Below are 17,038 nucleotides of genomic sequence, written 5' to 3'. Positions count from 1 at the left end.
CCCTGCTTTCAATTCTTCTGAATATATACCCAGAAGTAGAATTGCTGGGTTATAAGACAGTTCCATGTATAATTTTTAAAGGAAAGACCATAATGTTTTCCAAAGCTACTTTCATTCTTACCAACAGTGTACAGCGGTACAGTTTCTCCATATCCTCACCAACACTTAGTTTAATTTTTCATAATAGCCATCCTAATAGCTGTGAGGTGGTAAAGCTAGTTACATTTTTTTAATCTCATTTTCGTAAATGTTTTTTATAACTTGTAGTTCTTCCAGTCATCATTTCTTGATCTTGGATATATTTACTCCCCAGTATCACAAAACAGGAATCTGAATTGTCCTCTCAAAGTTACACCTGTGGCTGCACCCAGCACTCTTAATGGGCTCAGTGCTCACAAAGGGAAGTCTGCACAGAGAGTCAGGAGCTTGGGGAAAGCCCGAGACCTATCCATCCACAGGTCTGTGACAGCAAGCAAGTCCTGGGTCTGCTTCCTGTCCATCAAAACCAGAACAATACCCATGCCTTAACTCGCTTACATAATTGGAGCCCTGGAGATTAAAAGCGCTTGGAAAGTCTACAGCAAGAGCAAAACCTCTGGGTTTGTCAAGATTAAAAAAGCCAAAAGACAAATGCATGTAGGTGATTTCAGAGCTCAAATTCATGGAAACAAATTGAATTACGTTGAATTACGGGAGAGGCAGCTCTGCCATTTGCAACCATGGATTGTTTAAAATCCTTTTAGAGGAAAATTAAAATATTTCACAGAAGGCAATAAAATGCCAGGTGTTTTGCAGACATAATTGCTCAGCTCTCTTGGGCAAATAAGTAATTAGACATTTTTATTTAAGTCCTCTGTGTCATCATTTTCTTGCCTTAGTGGATGGGCAGAAACTATTGTGGAAACTACATAAAACTCTGGAAATCACCAGAAGGTTAATTATAAAAAATTGTGTTAAAAATAAAATTAAAAAATGAATAAATATATAAATTTTAAAAGGACAACATAACAGCATACTACAGAGACGAAGGGGAGTGCATAGAGTTTATGTTCCCAAACATCAGAAATGGGAAGCTGTATCAAAGATTCCTTTGCTTTCAAGTCAAACTCCACCAAAGAGCTTGGGAGAGGGAGCCTTCCAAGGCTCAGGATGCTGGAGACATGATCTGGCATGGCATGAGAGCGGGCGGGTGTCCTGAGCCTTCTTTTCATCCACGTGGCTCTGTCTTGTTCTACCCTCCCTCACCATGATCTGCTTCCTGGAAAAGGTTGCAAAGGGTTGATTTGTCTTTCAGATTGAGACCGTCTGCTCCAGTCTCTCCATTTTATAGATGAGAAACTGAGGATAAGCAGTTAGGGTCTAAGGCTCAGTTCTTCCTGTGTATACTTGGGCCTCTGGGTGGTCATGTTATCAATGCCCCTGACCCCACAGGGCTCAGGTCAGCTCCCAACCTAACTAAGCCCTAACTCTAGAAGGTGGGGAGAGGCAAGGGACATGTTCAGTGCTGTCCTGTCCCCTGCATAGCTGGTCTGTGTTGGCGTCTTCTGGAGTCCACTTTCCTGTGTGGGCTGCTCTTTTGAACAAGATGAAGGAGGCTGAGGATGAGGATGCAGAGGGTTTGCTTGTAAGGCTGGTCTGAGATCCATGAAAAGTCACTAGTAGCGGGGAGGGGAAACTCAAGCATATTCACGGATAAGTACTCCTCTTCAAAATCTCTCTAAGGTTTGAGTTTATCTATAGTGCCTTTTAACACTCCCAAAGCCACCTCCATGTGAGTGGCTGCATGTTAATTTTGTACAAGCAGTATGAGTGGTTGTATGCACATATGTGTGGGTGCATGCGCAAAGTAAGTTTACCTGCAAATAGAGATTTCCCACAGCCTTCTGCTAATCCCACAAGCACCCATAAGGAGGTATATTGTTCTAACCTGTTCACCTCCCCCTCCCCCACCAGATAATCTGCACTGAGCCATCCAGTAAACAATTAGCAAGTGCCCACTGTATACGGGGCTCTGTGCTGGCCCTGCGAACACAGAGAGGAAAAGAATACAACAACTCTTTTACTCAGGGCAAGACAGATCCATGAAGCAATTTTCAAAGAGAGAGAGAGTTCAGCTGGCCCTTAAAGGGCAAGGTGAGGTTTGCCTGGCAGGGAAGAGGAAGAAACAACAGGGTTGCCATAAGAGAGTTGTGAAGCAGCTCATGAGCAGGCAGCCACCAGGGAAGTGAAGGGTGCTCGGGGGGAGTTGTCAGTGCTTTGCTGAGAGTCTTGGGGCAGGAGCTGTGGTGCTCATGCAGCCCAGCACCTGGTAGAAGGCCAGCCCTTAGCCAGTGCTTAAGACAGTGTGCCAAATAAGTGGAGAGGTGGATAAAGAGGAGAGCAGGAGAATGGAGAAGTGAATTGTGGCTATTCACAGAATGGAATTCACAGAGCAGTTAAAACTAGCACCATTAACACAGATGACTCTCAAAAATATAATGGTATATCAGTAAAGGAAGAAGTTTTCAACATGCAAAACAGCAGTACACATACACACACATACATTAGGTTGAACTACATGAAATTGCCAATGTTTGACCATTTTGACATACAATAAGTTGAGATAATAAGAGCTGGTCCATCCATAGCGTGGAATACCACTCAGTAATGAAAAGGAACAAGCTACTGACACATGCAACAGCTTGCCTGGACCTTGAGGAGATTATGCCGAGGAAAATGAAGCAAGTCTTCAAAGTAACATACTGTATGGTTCCATTTTTATAACATGATTGGAATGACAAAAGTATAAAGATGGAGAAGAGATTAGTGGTTACTAGGGCCAGGGAGGGGAAAGGAAGGGAGGTGACTGCAGCTATAAAGGGTGGCACAGGGATCCTCGTCATGAACTGTTGTGTATCTTCACAGTGGTGGTCATGGGAATTCACATGTGATGCCATTGCATGTTCTTTAAAGACACACATACCCATACATGAGTGCATGTAAAACTGGAAAAATCTGAATAAGGTCACTTTGATTGTATCAGTGTTAATATCTTGGCTGTGATGTTGTACTACAGTCATACTGAATGAAGAGTATATGACATCTCTCCATATTATTTCTTATTGCATGCGAATCTAGAACTCTCTCAAAATAACAAATTAAGACACACAAGGTAGGGATTCCCGTGAAGATGGTGGTGTAGGTAAATGCAGTACTCAGAACTCCCTCCACCACATCAGAATTACACCTGAATTACAGAAAAACCATCATTCATAACCATCTGAAATCTAGCTGAACAGAAGTCCTACAACTGAGGATATAAAGGAAAAGCCACATCAAGACTGGTAGGAGGGGCAGAGACTCAGACAGGCTGCTCTCACACTGATGTGTGGCAGTTAAAAATCAGGAGGAATATCTCAGCTACAGAGGTCCCCCCTGAGGAGTGAGAAGTCCCAGCCCCACATCAGATAACCCAGCCCAGGGTTTTGGTACCAGGAAGAGAAGTCTCCATAACTTCTGGCTGTAAAAACCAGTAGGGATTGTGGCTGAGGGAGACAGGAGTCCTGGAGTCCCAGGTGTTCCTCTTAAGGGTCTGCCCACAAACTTACTCAGACTCACTCGCTCTGAGCACCAGAGCCAGGGCAGCAGCTCAGAAAGCACCAGGGACATACAGGGAGGAACTGAATTGTCTGGTGTCAGGAAGGGGTAGCTTTATCCTAGACAAAAGTGCTGGCAGAAGCCATTGTTTTTTCACTGAGCCCATCCATGCAGGCAGGCGCTATATCTGAGTCTCCATCAACCTTGATTACACTGTTAGCCCCACCCTGGTGATTCCCTGAGACCCTGCCCCACCCAACTTTCAGGCCCACCCAAGCCATTTCCAGTGGCTTTTCTATACAAATGGCCTCTCTTGTCTCATGCTTCAGACTTTCCTAAAATCTCTCAAACAAGCAGCATCTGGCCTCTGCATACCCCATACCTCTTGCTAAGTGGCCCTAGGCCTGGCAGTAGCAGCAGCTAACTTTGGTCCCTCTGGGTGCCTCCAAGCCCAGCACAAGTAGCAGCCATCTGCAGATCACCCTGTAGCTCATGCTGGGTGGCCCCAGGCAGGGCACAAGCAGTGGCTGACCTTGCACCTTCTGGGAGGCCCTAGAACCAGTGCACCTGAGGAACAGCTTCAGACCACACCACGTTACAATACTATCACCTCTATGAGCAACACACTCAAGGGGCAGACTCTGCAGGCACCAAATCCCCACTGAAGCAAGTTCTGCTCCATAAGAATAGGACAGAAGTCCTGCACAGCAACTTCTCACTGTAGTCACAGCTGGTCCTCGCATCTGATCAACCTGGAGGTCAGTTCCTCCCAGTGACATTCCAACAGCGATCAAGGCTCAACTACAACAGGACAGTGCACACAGCCCACACAGGGACACACCTGGAGCACCCAGCTCTGGTGATTGGGGAGGCTGTGCTACTGGGCCCTGTAGGACACCTACTACATAAGGCCATTCTACGAACCTTGGAAGACATAGCAGCTCTACCTAATACAAACACAGGGAGGCAGCCAAAATAAAGAGATAAAGAAACAGGTCCCAAGTGAAAGAACAGGAGAAATCTTCAGAAAAAGAACTAAGTAAAATGGAGGAAAGCAAACTACCAGATACAAAGTTCAAAACAGTGGTTCTAAGGATGCTCAGGGAACTTAGTGAGACCTTTAACAGCATAAAAAAGACATGGAAACCATAAAAAAGAACCAGTCGGAAATAAATAATACACTAACTGAAATGAAGAATAAATAACAGGGAATCAACAGTAGCATAGATGAAGCAGAGGCTCAGATCAGCAATTTGGAATATAAGGAAACAGAAAATACCTAACCAGAACAGCAGAAAAAGAAATACAAATCTAAAGAAAATGAGGACGGTATAAGGAAGGAAAGAGAGAGAGCAATAAATTGAAAACCTATTTGAAAAAAATAATGATGAGAAACTTCCCTAACCTGATGAAGGAAATAGGCATGCAAATCCAAGAAGCACAGGGAGTCCCAAACAAGATGAACCCCAAAAGGACCATATCAAGACACATCATAATTAAAATGACAAAGGTTAAAGACAAAGAGAGAATCTTAATAGCAGCAAGAGAAAAGCAGTTAGTTACCTAAAAGGGAGCTCCCATAAGACTGTCAGTTGATTTCTCAACAGAAACTTTGCAGGCCAGAAGGGACTAGCGTGAAATACTCAAAGAAATGAAAAACAAGGACCTACAACCAAGATTACTCTACCCAGCAAGGATATCATTTAGAATCAAAGGACAAATAAAGAGCTTCCCATACAAGAAAAAAAATTAAAGGCGTTCGTCACCACTAAACCAGTATTACAAGAAATGTTAAAGGGTCTTCTTTAAGAAAAAGAAAAAAAGATAAAAAATATGGCCATAAAAAAAAAGGACAAAATCTTAACCATTTGTGACAGCATAGCTAGACCTAAAGGGTATTATGCTAAGTGAAATAAGTCCGTCAGAGAAGGACGAATACCATATGGTTTCACTTATATGTGGAATCTAAAGAACAATATACGCAAACAAAGTAGAAACAGACTCATACATAGACTTATGATGGTTGGCAGAGAGGACGGTTGGGGGACTGGGTAAAAAAGGTAAATGGATTGAGAAGTACAAATTGGTAGTTACAGAATAGTCACAGGGATGTAAAGTGCAGCATAGGGAATATAGTCAATGATATTGTAATTACCATGCATGGTGCCAGTGGGTACTGGAAATATCAGGGGGACCACTTTGTAAAGTATATGATTGTCTAACCACTATACTGTACACCTGAAACTAATACAAAATAATATTGAATGTAAACTGTAATTGAAAAAAATGTAAAATAAAAGAATTTTTAAATTTTCTAGGTGATTCTGGGTACAGCCAGGATGGAGAACCATGGGTCTATAAGAATACCAGCCTGGCTTAGTTGCATCAGAACAAGAGAGAGCTACTGGATGAACCCAGGGAGTAGGGAGGTAGGGAGTGGCATTGCTGCTGATGGTGAGGCAGGATAGGGGAGAAGCAGGAGGAAAGCTTATGGTCATGTCCCATGACTGCTCTGTACTGGTCAGGATTAATACCTATTGGAAAATGTTGTGAACTGAATTGTGTCCCCAAAAATTCATATGTTGAAGTCCTAACTTCTAGTACCTCAGAATGTGATGGTATTTGAAGATAGGGTCTTTAAAGAGGGTGAGTTCTGGTCCAATATAACCGGTGTCCTTATAAGAAGAGGAAATTAGGACACAGACATGAATAGTAGGAAGAGCATGTGAAGAGACAGGGAGAAGGTGGCCGTCTGCAAGCCAAAGAGAGAGGCCTCAGAAAAAAGCAATCCTGCCGATACCTCGATCTCAGAGTTCTGACCTCCAGAACTGTGAGAAAATAAATTTCCATTGTTTTAACAACAAAAAAAGACACACAAGGTAATGATTAGTGCTAAATTTAAGATAGAGGGTCTTTCTGGGAAAGAAAGATGGAGAGATACACGGGGGTTTCAACTTCTTCTGTCTTGTTTTCTTTCTTAAAAAAGAAAAATCTGAAGCAAATGTGGCATAATGCCAAGGTTCTACAAAGCTGGTTGGTGGGTGCACAACTGTTTCTCTTATTATTCTCTATTATGTTTTTACATTTGAAATAGCTCATAATTTTTTTAAAAGCTGATCTTGCATAATTCCTTGCATCCAGAGCCAGGATTTTGTCTGAAATGCAGAGCACTGACGGTGCAGTGGGAGGGCAAAGGGCTTGTTGAGGGGAGAGAGGGTGGCCATAGCCTGACGCCCACCTTTCAGACCACCCCCTGTGAGCCCCTCCAACCTCTCTTCACAGCCCCCAGAGAAGGAGGGTGCCCTGCCTCGGCAGGTGGGCAACAAGACCGAGTGCGGCCTGCTGGGCTTTGTGCTGGACCTGAAGCAGGACTACGAGCCAGTGCGCCAACAGATGCCAGAGGAAAAGCTATACAAGGTGTACACGTTCAACTCTGTGCGCAAGTCCATGAGCACAGTCATCAAGCTGCCCGACGAGAGTTTCCGCATGTACAGCAAGGGTGCATCTGAGATCGTGCTCAAGAAGTAAGTGGCTCAGCAAGTGGGCAGGGGCACGGGGAGCCAGGGACCATGGGGTGACACAGCTTGGACTGTCCTGCAGGCCTGGCCAAAGGAGCCATCTGGCATCCAGAGGCTCAGAGAGGGCCCTGCCCACTGTCCCACAGCAAGGCCACCTCCTGGGCCATTATTTCCTCTTAAAAATGTCTATAGAGAGTCCTCTTCCTCCTCCTCTCTTAGTAGGAAGTTTTACACATTATCACTGTTAGATCTCTCTTATTTCACTTTCCTTGGTATAGAGTTGGTTGATGGTAGTGATTTTCACTGTTAGCCAGTCTCCTCTGACTCCAGGTGCTAGAAGTAAGCCTGAGGAACTAAGCAAGTCACTCCCACTCTGGCCCTCAGTTTCCCCACTTGTACCTTGAGAGGATTAGTCTACTCTAGTGGTTCTGAACTCTGGCTGCACACTGGAATCACCCCAGTTAACTTTTAAGAATCCATTGTTTCCTGGACTCATCCCAGACAAACTGAACTGGAAACCTCTGGAGTAGGGCTTGCACATGGTTATTTATTTATTCATTGTTTCCGCATGCCATTATAGTATGCAAGCAGGGTCAATGACCACTGGCCTAAGTTTTATGTCCTTTGAAAGCTATTTAAGCTTTGGAACTATTATTTCAGATGAAATTTTGTGAATTAAAAGATCAAAGTAAACCTGCTCTTGCTGAGTGGACTAGGGAAGATATTACAAGAAGGCTGACTGATTTCTTTTTAACTGGTCCCTATTTCATCCCCGACTGGGGTTCATGGGGCCTGGACCAGCCCTGAAGCATTATGGGAGATGGACTGGTTGGGCACTGGATGATCTATCACAGCCAGCTGGGCATCCAAGGCATCCCTGGGGAGGGGAAAGGGAGTTTGAGCCAGTCAAAGGGAAGATCCTTAGGCCCTTGGATGGACCTTACCCATTTCCATCCTGCCCTCCCTCAGGTGCTGCAAAATCCTCAATGCAGCAGGTGAGCCCAGGGTTTTCCGGCCCCGTGACCGGGATGAGATGGTGAAGAAGGTGATTGAGCCAATGGCCTGTGATGGGCTCCGCACCATCTGTGTGGCCTACCGTGACTTTCCCAGCACCCCTGAGCCTGACTGGGATAATGAGAATGACATTCTGAATGACCTCACCTGTATCTGCGTGGTGGGCATCGAGGATCCCGTGCGACCTGAGGTAGGTACCCCTCCACCAGCAGATCAGGGGAAGAGGGTCCAGGCTGGGAACCCAGTTGGTTAGGTGACCTGGCATAAGGTTGCCTCACCTCTCTGAGCCTCAGTTACCCTGAGACACCCACGGGTCTTCTCCTTACCTGCTCTTAAACATTCAGACTCACCAGACCACCATAGGCCAAACTTAGCATCAATCTGCTCAGGTTATAATTCAGACCCCACAGCCTATAAGAAATCCTGGAGTCATCCACCCAACCATCCGAGACCTTCCCACTGGCCCCTCAAGGAACAGGGGTGAGGGCTGCCCTGCCTTAGAAGCCTCTTGCCCCACAGGAGCCAGGATCCCCTGTAACAAATTCATAGGACTAGATTCCTAGGTACCTGCAAAGAAGATGGCCATAACAAAGATCACGAGACTCAGGAAAGCCCCAACTGTGGTATCCCCATCAGCATTTAGAGTTCTCCCCATCCAGATCCAGTTTATCAATCAGCTTGCCTAGGGTCACAGCTGACAGTCTGCCTTTGTCAGGTTTCCAAGGGAATGGAGCTAGAAACGTAACAGAGGGTCAGACTCTCAAGCAGGATGGAAGGGGAATGACAATGGCACACCCCCTCCCCATAAAGATCAAGGGAGGTGATGTACTAAGTGCATCCCCAGTGTGGTGCTCAGCTTACAGTAGGTCTTTAGTCTCCTTTAGCTGAACCTGAGCCAAGAATTCAGCACTGGGGATTTGCAGGGTTGGAGAGGATGGGATATGGGTGGTTAGTCAGGCTGCCCAGGCCAGCAACAAGTCTCCAAAACATGGCTGTGGGCAGGCAGAGCTCAGGACATGAAGCAAGGTACAGGAGGGAGGGAACGGCCTCCCCTTTCTCCAAGGACTAATGCAGCTACTGGGTCCAGACCTGGTTCCCTGACCAGGCCCTGGCTGGGTCCAGATTGGCCATGGCTGTGGGATTTAGTGACAATACCCCCGAGGCCATCTTCCTCCACCAAGGGCACCTTCTGTCTTCCCCACTTGCCCGGATCCCATTTTCAGGGGGATTCTGGCCATTCCTTGCTCCTCTTGAAGCCTCCATTTTCCGTTCTTCCAAGTGAAAGAGGGTAGACAAGATGCTAACCAAGTTTCCAGACCTGATGTTGGTTCCAAAGACCAAAAGAAACAAAAAGGTCACAGATGTGGACTTTCACTTTTAGGCAACGGGGAGAGAGGTCAAGAGTGTGAGCTAAGGCATCAGACAGATTTGGGATCCTCAGTCCTAACATTACTGGCTGCATGACCTTGGACCATTTACATAATCTCTCTGAACCTCTGTTTCCTTATCTGTAAATGTGATAATAATAGTATTCTATCCACACGCACAGAAGGATACTGTAAAACCTCAGATCATGTACATACAAGCAACAAGCAGGGTAGCTGGCACAAGACAGGAGGTCCGTAAATGTGGGTCCCCTTCCTTTCTGCCCCTCCCTAGTGGAGTCATTATTCTGGGTCACATACAGCCCTTAACAGAGAGCCTAGCTTACGGAAGGTATTCGGTAAGTGTTTGTGAAAGGGATGAATGAGAATGGACAAGATTTAAACCCCTATCTTCTAACACTGTGCCTGGTGCTCGCTCATCTTACACACACAGGCCTCCTCACTCTCACCCAGAGCCCAAAACAGCAAAGGCAGTTAATGCGCGGGCACTTGGCACCGGAGCCCATATGGTTTTCCTGTGGACTGCATCTCTCCCTGGACAGACAAGCCATTTTTCAGGCCCTCTGTGGAATGCCTGCTCGTTCCCAGCGGCTAATGGGTTCAGGCTTCACCGTGATGTTCCCTCCTTACAAGCCATGGAGACGTGTCCCTGGACAGTGCATGAGGCCAGCTTGTGGCTGCTCTGCCCTTCCTGTCCCCAGACTCCCCCTCCAGCCCCACACCCTGCCTCAAAAACACCGCTGAGGTGGGTGGAAAGCAGCATTGGACACACACTTTTTGGGCCATGACTGCAATAATAAGAAAGGTATTTTATGTCTGATTCATTAAACACACACACTAAACCAAAATAAGAACCTCACAAAGTAATGTGATGCACTTAGGTATTTTCCATTCTCTTGTCTTTCTTTCTTTCTTTTTGAAATGCTGGCCACCACCCACTAAAGTGATTTCACAATGCACTAAAGGCGGGGAGGGCCACTCAAGGTTTGCTCTGCTGATCTAGTCCAAACACCTCCCCATACCCTCAATTTGCAAACGAAAACACTGAGGCCAAAACAGGCAGCGTGACATTCCCAAAGTCTCATTGTCAGTGGCTGAGTTACCCCATATTAGAACCGGTTTTCTGCTTTCCTGGCCCAGGACTTTGACCTGGGTGCCACAGAAAAGAAAAGGCAGGTAGCTCTAAGGCAGCAAGGCGAGGAGCGAATAGAGGAGGCCGGAGAGGGGCTGAGCTGGGTCCCTGGCATTTCCTGTTGGCAGCGTTGTCACCCAGAGGCCTACCCTCTCTGTGCCTTGGTCTCCTTGTCTATAAAATGGGAGGTTGGCCCAGGTGCCCCTCAAGTCCCTGCCAAGCTCTGGCACTCTGAGCCAGCTGACCAGAAGTCTCACCTTCATGCCTTTCCTCGTTTCCTTCAGTTAACACACCCCTGCGGGAGACCTTCTCTCTCAACTTGGTTCCTCCCTAAGAACGTAGATTTAGAAGTTGTAAGTTGTGTTAGAGAGCAGTGACCTACTGAAGTGACACAGCAGTCACAAGGGACATGGGTTCTAATCCTTCACAGGAGACCTCGATGCATCTTTTCCCCGGGCCTTAATGTCCCCATCTGAACAATGAGAGAGTTGAACATTCACAAGTAAGGGACACAGCAGGGTTACTGGGGACACCACCTGAAGATATAAAAGCTCTGACCTGTTGATTCAGCACCTCCCAGAGGTGCAGGGGTGGATGCAGGGCCTGAGAGAACAGCAGGTGTAGTTTTTATTTTGTATCTTTCTTAGGCTAAGTAATTTATGCACATGGAGCCAAATTCAAAAGGTCCAGTGGCACCGCTGGGGTGAAGTAGCCCTGATGACACCCCTGTCTTCCTCGCTTCCCCTTAAGAAGCAGCCACCCTCATCAGTTTCCAGGATGACCTTCTGGGAGTGTCTGCTCCTGTAGTGAATGTGTGTGTGTCAAGTTCTCCTGGGCAGCCTTGAGGCCAGCCAGAGTGAAAACCTCAGCCTGGGCCACCTCTAGGGTCCAAGAAGCATGTTCAGACTCGTTTTGCAGCTGCCACAGGAAAACAAACTCTGGCTCCTTGGTTTCCCTATCTGAAGACAAAGGACAGAACAAATAAAAACAGGCTTGCCAAAAACCCCGCCGTAAGATGCTACCACAGGTACATTTTCCGGGGCTGATTGGAGCCAGTGTTGGTAAAACAATCAGAAGAGTAACGGTCTGGGATTTCCTGGGTTGTCCGGGGGTGTAGAAGCCCTTGGAGTCAGAGACAACGGCTGTCACCAGAAACAACAGATGTTTAAAAGCCTTTATTTAATGAAAACAGGAAGCACCCATTTCCTAGCTGTTTTTCCTCAGTGAGAAGAAGTTAGGATAATTTTAGCAAAAGAAGAAATCTTTTTTAAAAAATTACAGCTATTTTATCTATGTAGAAAACATATTTCAACCAGATTACTGCCTCTGGGGCTTGAGTTTTAATCATCTCTGGATCCCCAGTGCCCAGAACCATTAAATGTTCAATAGCTGGTTGTCAGATAAATGAATGAGTGAGCAGTAGGAGGAAGAACTGAGAGCAGTTGGCAGCACCATCCCATTGGGTTGGAGGAAGCAAGGATGGCTTCATGAGTAACGAGCACATCCCACGAAAGAGGGGACAGTGCAGGCAGAGGGGACAGCACAGCAGAAGCAAGGAAGTGAGGAGGAATGCTGAATTTGGGGAACTAGTGAATACCCCAGTTGAATCTAGGGGGCGGGGGTGGAGAATGCCAGAAACAGAACTTGGAGCTAATTTGTGAAAGATTTGCATATCCCCATCCAAATCCATTCACCACATGTCCCAGGTCAGACTTCAAGGAACTTAAGCTCAGGGGTGGTTCACGATGCCCCGCATGTACAGAGCATCTTCTCTGTGCCAGGCCCCTGAGGGTTCCGAGAATCGGCAGTGCCCGCCCTTCAGAGCGCACAGCCTAAGGAAAGATCCGGTGAAGGCGGAAATGTAGATGCATAGCATACAAGCGCGTGAGGCAGGACAGGATTGAAGCACAACAAAACTGTCCAGACAGGAGGGCTACTGCCCAGAAAGGAAGTGGAGCATCTCAAGGTGGCCAGGGAGGTTCCTCAGGTATTTCCAGGTCTGTCTCAAATTCCCCTACACTTGAGGCAGGTCACAGGACGTAAGGTACCTGACCCAAGAGTCATGGTGGGGTGCCCACCCACCCCACTACCCCAACACTGGCTCCTCCTCATGCCCAGATGCCCACTGCACCTGCCCCCCTTGCACTTGCCTCCACACACTCCCTCTGCGTCCCTGCCCTCCCCCGGCAGAAAAGAAACAAACAAGGAAGACTAGGAGTCTGGGGGTGCTCGGTGTTGTTTGGCCATTGCCACAGAACCCTCCAGTCTTGCTGACGAGTGGAGAATATCATCCCCATTTTACAGATGAGGAAATCAAGGCTAGGGTGGGACCCCAGAGCAAAGCCCTGAGTCCTCTATCCCGAAGCAGGGAAGCTTCCACGGCACAGATAAAAGGGGGGGGGGCATAATAATTAGCCTCCTCCTTTTTCTCTCCAGCTAACTTATTTGGAAGAGACCCTGGGGATGGGGTTCTAGGCAGGCAGAGTTTAGTTCCCAGAGACAGTCTTGAAAGCAGAAGTCTTTCTAAAACATAGCACCAATCACATTCTTCCCAGTTCAGAATTTGTCATGGCTCTTAGGCCTGAAAGAGGAAGTTGCTGCTTCCACCACCTTCAGACCTCAGGCCCTGCTTTCACTTCATGATCCTGCCCTCAGCCCCAGCCCCTCCAGATCACCTACAGCAGTTCATCTGCAGCACCCTTCTGCCTCTCTGCCTGTGCACCTCATTGGACAGTGTTCTGCAGCAAGGATCACAATAAAGCAGTCATCTGTGTAGCCCCAGCCGAGGCAGTGTACCAGGCACCAGAGCTTCAGTTAGTTTGGCTGAACGGAAGCAGCTCAAACATCCTCTCCTCCAGGAAGCTCTCACAGATTTCTCCTCCCCATCAACTTCCTTCTAAAGTAACAGCATCCCCCTCTGTGCTCCCCGGGGGGGGGGGGGGGGGGCACAGAGTAATCACTCTCTTATCTGAAAGAAAAAAAAAAGAACAATTGTGTGAAATATGTGGAAGGACACAGTAGACTTGTTCCACTGTAGAGCAGTCAGCCTTGGAGGCAGTGAGCACCCTGTCATCAGAGTCGTGCAAGCAGAGGCTGGTCAACTATCTACCAGAAACACCAGGGAGGAGATCTAGGCAATTAGCAAGAGGGTCAGAGCCATAACCTAAAGCTCCTTCCAACTCCAAGACCTCAAAATTTCTTTGAAACAACCTAAATTGTTCCTTTTAGGGCAGAAGCCAGATAAAGTATGCGTTCCCCAAAGCACAGTGGTTCCTTCCTATCATCTGGGACAGAAGACAGTAGCAGATTACAGCCCAGGCTACAGACATTGTGAGGACATGATAAATTATGTAAACAGGATCTTGGACATCCCACATCCCCACTCCCTCCAGCTCCATAAAGAGTCACATTTGCTTATGGGGGCAGCCCTATGGCATGAGGCAGAGACCTTGTTCATGTGATCCCCATTCCTGAAGTGGCCCCAGAAGGCTCTTCCTTGGCCCTAGAAATACACCTACAGGAGAATGTGGTCAGCTCTCCTATGCTAGTCCCTCAACGACAGGGAGAGCACTACCTGCCACCACAGAGCAGTACTCAGGGAACTCGTAGCCAGAGAGGCCTCCTTACCTGGACCCAGCCCCTGCCTCTCCATGCCATTTATTTGATCCTCGCCCCACCACAAGGTATTCATTCTCAGGAGTCTGGATTTTCTCTACAGGCGGCAGGTGGAGCTCCCAAAGGAGGGTGACACCATGGGCTGAACTTAAGGCAGGTTGCTGAGGGTCACTAGAGAGAGGGAAGAGGGGCAAGGCCAGAGGCAGGGAGACTGAGGAGGAGCTGAGCAGTGACCCCAACTCAAGATAGTGGTGTAGTTAGGGGTGGACAGAGGCCACATATTTTCAAGGTCAATCCTTGTTCTTAAAATCTTGAGGGCAGAAAGGGGACCAGCAAGCAGGAATTATCAACAGGCAGGTTTTGGACCAATTTTTTTTTTTAATCTTTATTGTATTTTTTTCCATTACCATTTAGTCCCCTTATACCCCACTCCCTGCAGTGGGCCAATATTCTAACTCTTTGTATTTGCTCTGGCTACTGTAACAAAACACCTCGATCTGGGTGGCTCAAACCACAGAACTGTATAGCCTCACAGTTCTGGAGGCTGGAAGTCCAAAATCCAGGTGTCGGCAGGGGCGGTTCCTTCTGAGGGCTGTGAGGGAAGGATCTGTCCCAGGCCTCCCCGCAGCTTCCGGGGCTTTGCTGGCAATCGTCAGCATTCCGTGTCAGGTAGCAGCACCGCCCTGATCTCTGCCTTCTTGCTGTAAGTGTTGTGTCCAAGTTTCCCCTCTTTATGAGGACACCAGTCACCTTGGATGAGGGCCCACCCTAATGACTTCACTTTAACTTGACTACCTCTAGGAAAACCCCACCTCCGAGTAAGGTCACATTCCAAGGTCTTGAGTGTAAAAATTTCAATGTTTCTTTGAGGGGAACACATTTTAGCTCAAAACAGTCTTCAAACTCTCTCAATGGTGACTTGGCAGAGTTAGCTCCTTGAGACACGTCCAGGGTGGAAGTGAGCTCCTGGGCACTGAGATGTGCAGGTGTGGGGTTTGGGGCTCAGCCCCTTCAAGGCCTGAGATTCTAAAGTGCTTAGGTCTTTTAGTACACAGGATTTTCTGACAGAAAATCCTCAAAAAAAAAAATGTTTTGCGGTAAATATTGCCTTATTATTTTATTATTTGTTGCTGTTGATGGGTAAGAATTTTGTTCAGGTGATCTGTGTTGTCTGTAAAGTTGATCTGTGTTCTAGCAGCTCCAGGCTGGCTTTTGCATTCTAACTGTGGGCCAAATCCACAGCTCTGCATAGGGTTGGAACTGGGTTGGGGGGTGGGGATGAGGCTTTGCTGGCTTCTGATTGGCTAGCTCTACTCTGGCCTGATTGGCCCAGATGTCACTCTATCATTACAGAGCGGGCAGGAGGCAGTTCTTACTCTCAGAGGGAAATGTCATATTTTACATGAAACAGTCATTTGCCTTTATTCTAAGCCAGTGTTAACATTCTATAAATAAAATATCCCCAAATGCAATGCCCCCCCCCCAAAAAAATAACCTGATAATACACAAACGTATTTATCATTGACTTTGCAAGAAATGTGCATGTGGATAAAGCAGGGATGAGATCCTGTGTAGTAGTGGAGTATTCTATTCTCTGACCGGGGGCCAGATCTGAGGAAGTATCTATTGGGATCTTTCTCAAAGTCCTTGCCCAGGTCTGGATAGCATTGGTTTCATCCTAGGATGAACTATCACAGTTGATAGGTGGTGGCTGCCTGGGATTCTGCAAAGAAGAATTCTGAGACCACTTCAAAGTTTAATCAGAGGGTGCCACGATCACTTAACAATGCCTGCCATGTGAACAGCAGGCGTGGAGATGATCCATGTGCCATCAGTATCTCCTGGTCACCTAGGCCCCTTACAATGGAGCTACAGGGCTCAGTCTGGAATCCATGAAGGCAGGGAGGGCCTTCCCAAGGTGATGCCCACCCCCATGGCTCCTGCCCTCCCACCCAGGTCCCAGAAGCCATCCGAAAGTGCCAGCGGGCAGGCATCACAGTCCGCATGGTCACCGGCGACAATATCAACACAGCCCGAGCTATAGCCATCAAGTGTGGCATCATCCATCCTGGGGAGGACTTTTTGTGCCTTGAGGGTAAAGAGTTCAATCAGAGGATCCGCAACGAGAAGGGAGAGGTATGTGGCCCAGGTCTTCAGAGGTGCGAGCTTGGATGGGGGGCTGGGAGGTATGGGGGCTGCATGACTGTCCAGAAGCCAGCCAATGTGCCAAGAGCCCAGTGACTAGGCAAGTCCCTTCTTTTCTCCGGGCCTCAGTTTCTCTCCCCGACCCCACCGACCCGCCCCCTCCTGCATCCCTCTCCAGATTGAGCAGGAGCGAATCGACAAGATCTGGCCAAAGCTGCGGGTGCTGGCTCGCTCCTCCCCCACGGACAAGCATACCCTGGTCAAAGGTAAGACTTGGACGAACATGGGCAATGCTGAGGCCCAGGTGCCAGGCCTCTCCAGACCTGCCTCCCCAACACCTGCAGCTTCTTTCCAGGACTAAAAGGCTTTTGCCTGGGGCTCTCTGCACCTACAACACCCCGCTCTCATCCCCTTTGCAGCCCTGGAGACTTCCTAAGGGCCACAGTGAGGTCAGAAGGATGTGAATCTTCTCTCTGGGCTTCACCTCCTATAGGAAGCAATGGGGCTGCCTATCTGGGGGTCAAAGATCATGGCCTGAGGGTTGAGTGGGATCCACAGATGTGTTTTAGTTGGGTGGTATAATGACTTGTATATGTTGAATTTCAGTGACTTTGTCTAGACCGTGCTCTCTCATGTTTGACACCATCAACACT

General features: G+C 47.6%; 1 protein-coding gene across 6 annotated transcripts in view; it reads left to right on the top strand.

Moving 5' to 3' along the window:
* ATP2B2 (ATPase plasma membrane Ca2+ transporting 2) overlaps nt 1-17,038 on the top strand; it is a 136,671-nt gene that overhangs the window by 94,520 nt on the left and 25,113 nt on the right. For all 6 annotated transcript variants that reach the window (XM_090284173.1, XM_090284172.1, XM_090284175.1 and 3 more), the window contains 4 exons: nt 6,859-7,100; nt 8,064-8,298; nt 16,197-16,376; nt 16,564-16,651. In XM_090284173.1, coding sequence (XP_090140299.1) covers nt 6,859-7,100; nt 8,064-8,298; nt 16,197-16,376; nt 16,564-16,651 — 745 coding nt within the window. The remainder of the gene's footprint in view (nt 1-6,858; nt 7,101-8,063; nt 8,299-16,196; nt 16,377-16,563; nt 16,652-17,038) is intronic.

The sequence above is a fragment of the Furipterus horrens genome, unplaced genomic scaffold (genome assembly GCF_987537825.1).
Source record: "Furipterus horrens unplaced genomic scaffold, mFurHor1.1.pri manual_scaffold_7, whole genome shotgun sequence".
In the NCBI taxonomy this organism is placed as follows: Eukaryota; Metazoa; Chordata; class Mammalia; order Chiroptera; family Furipteridae; genus Furipterus; species Furipterus horrens.
This window is presented reverse-complemented; position numbering and strand designations above follow the sequence as displayed.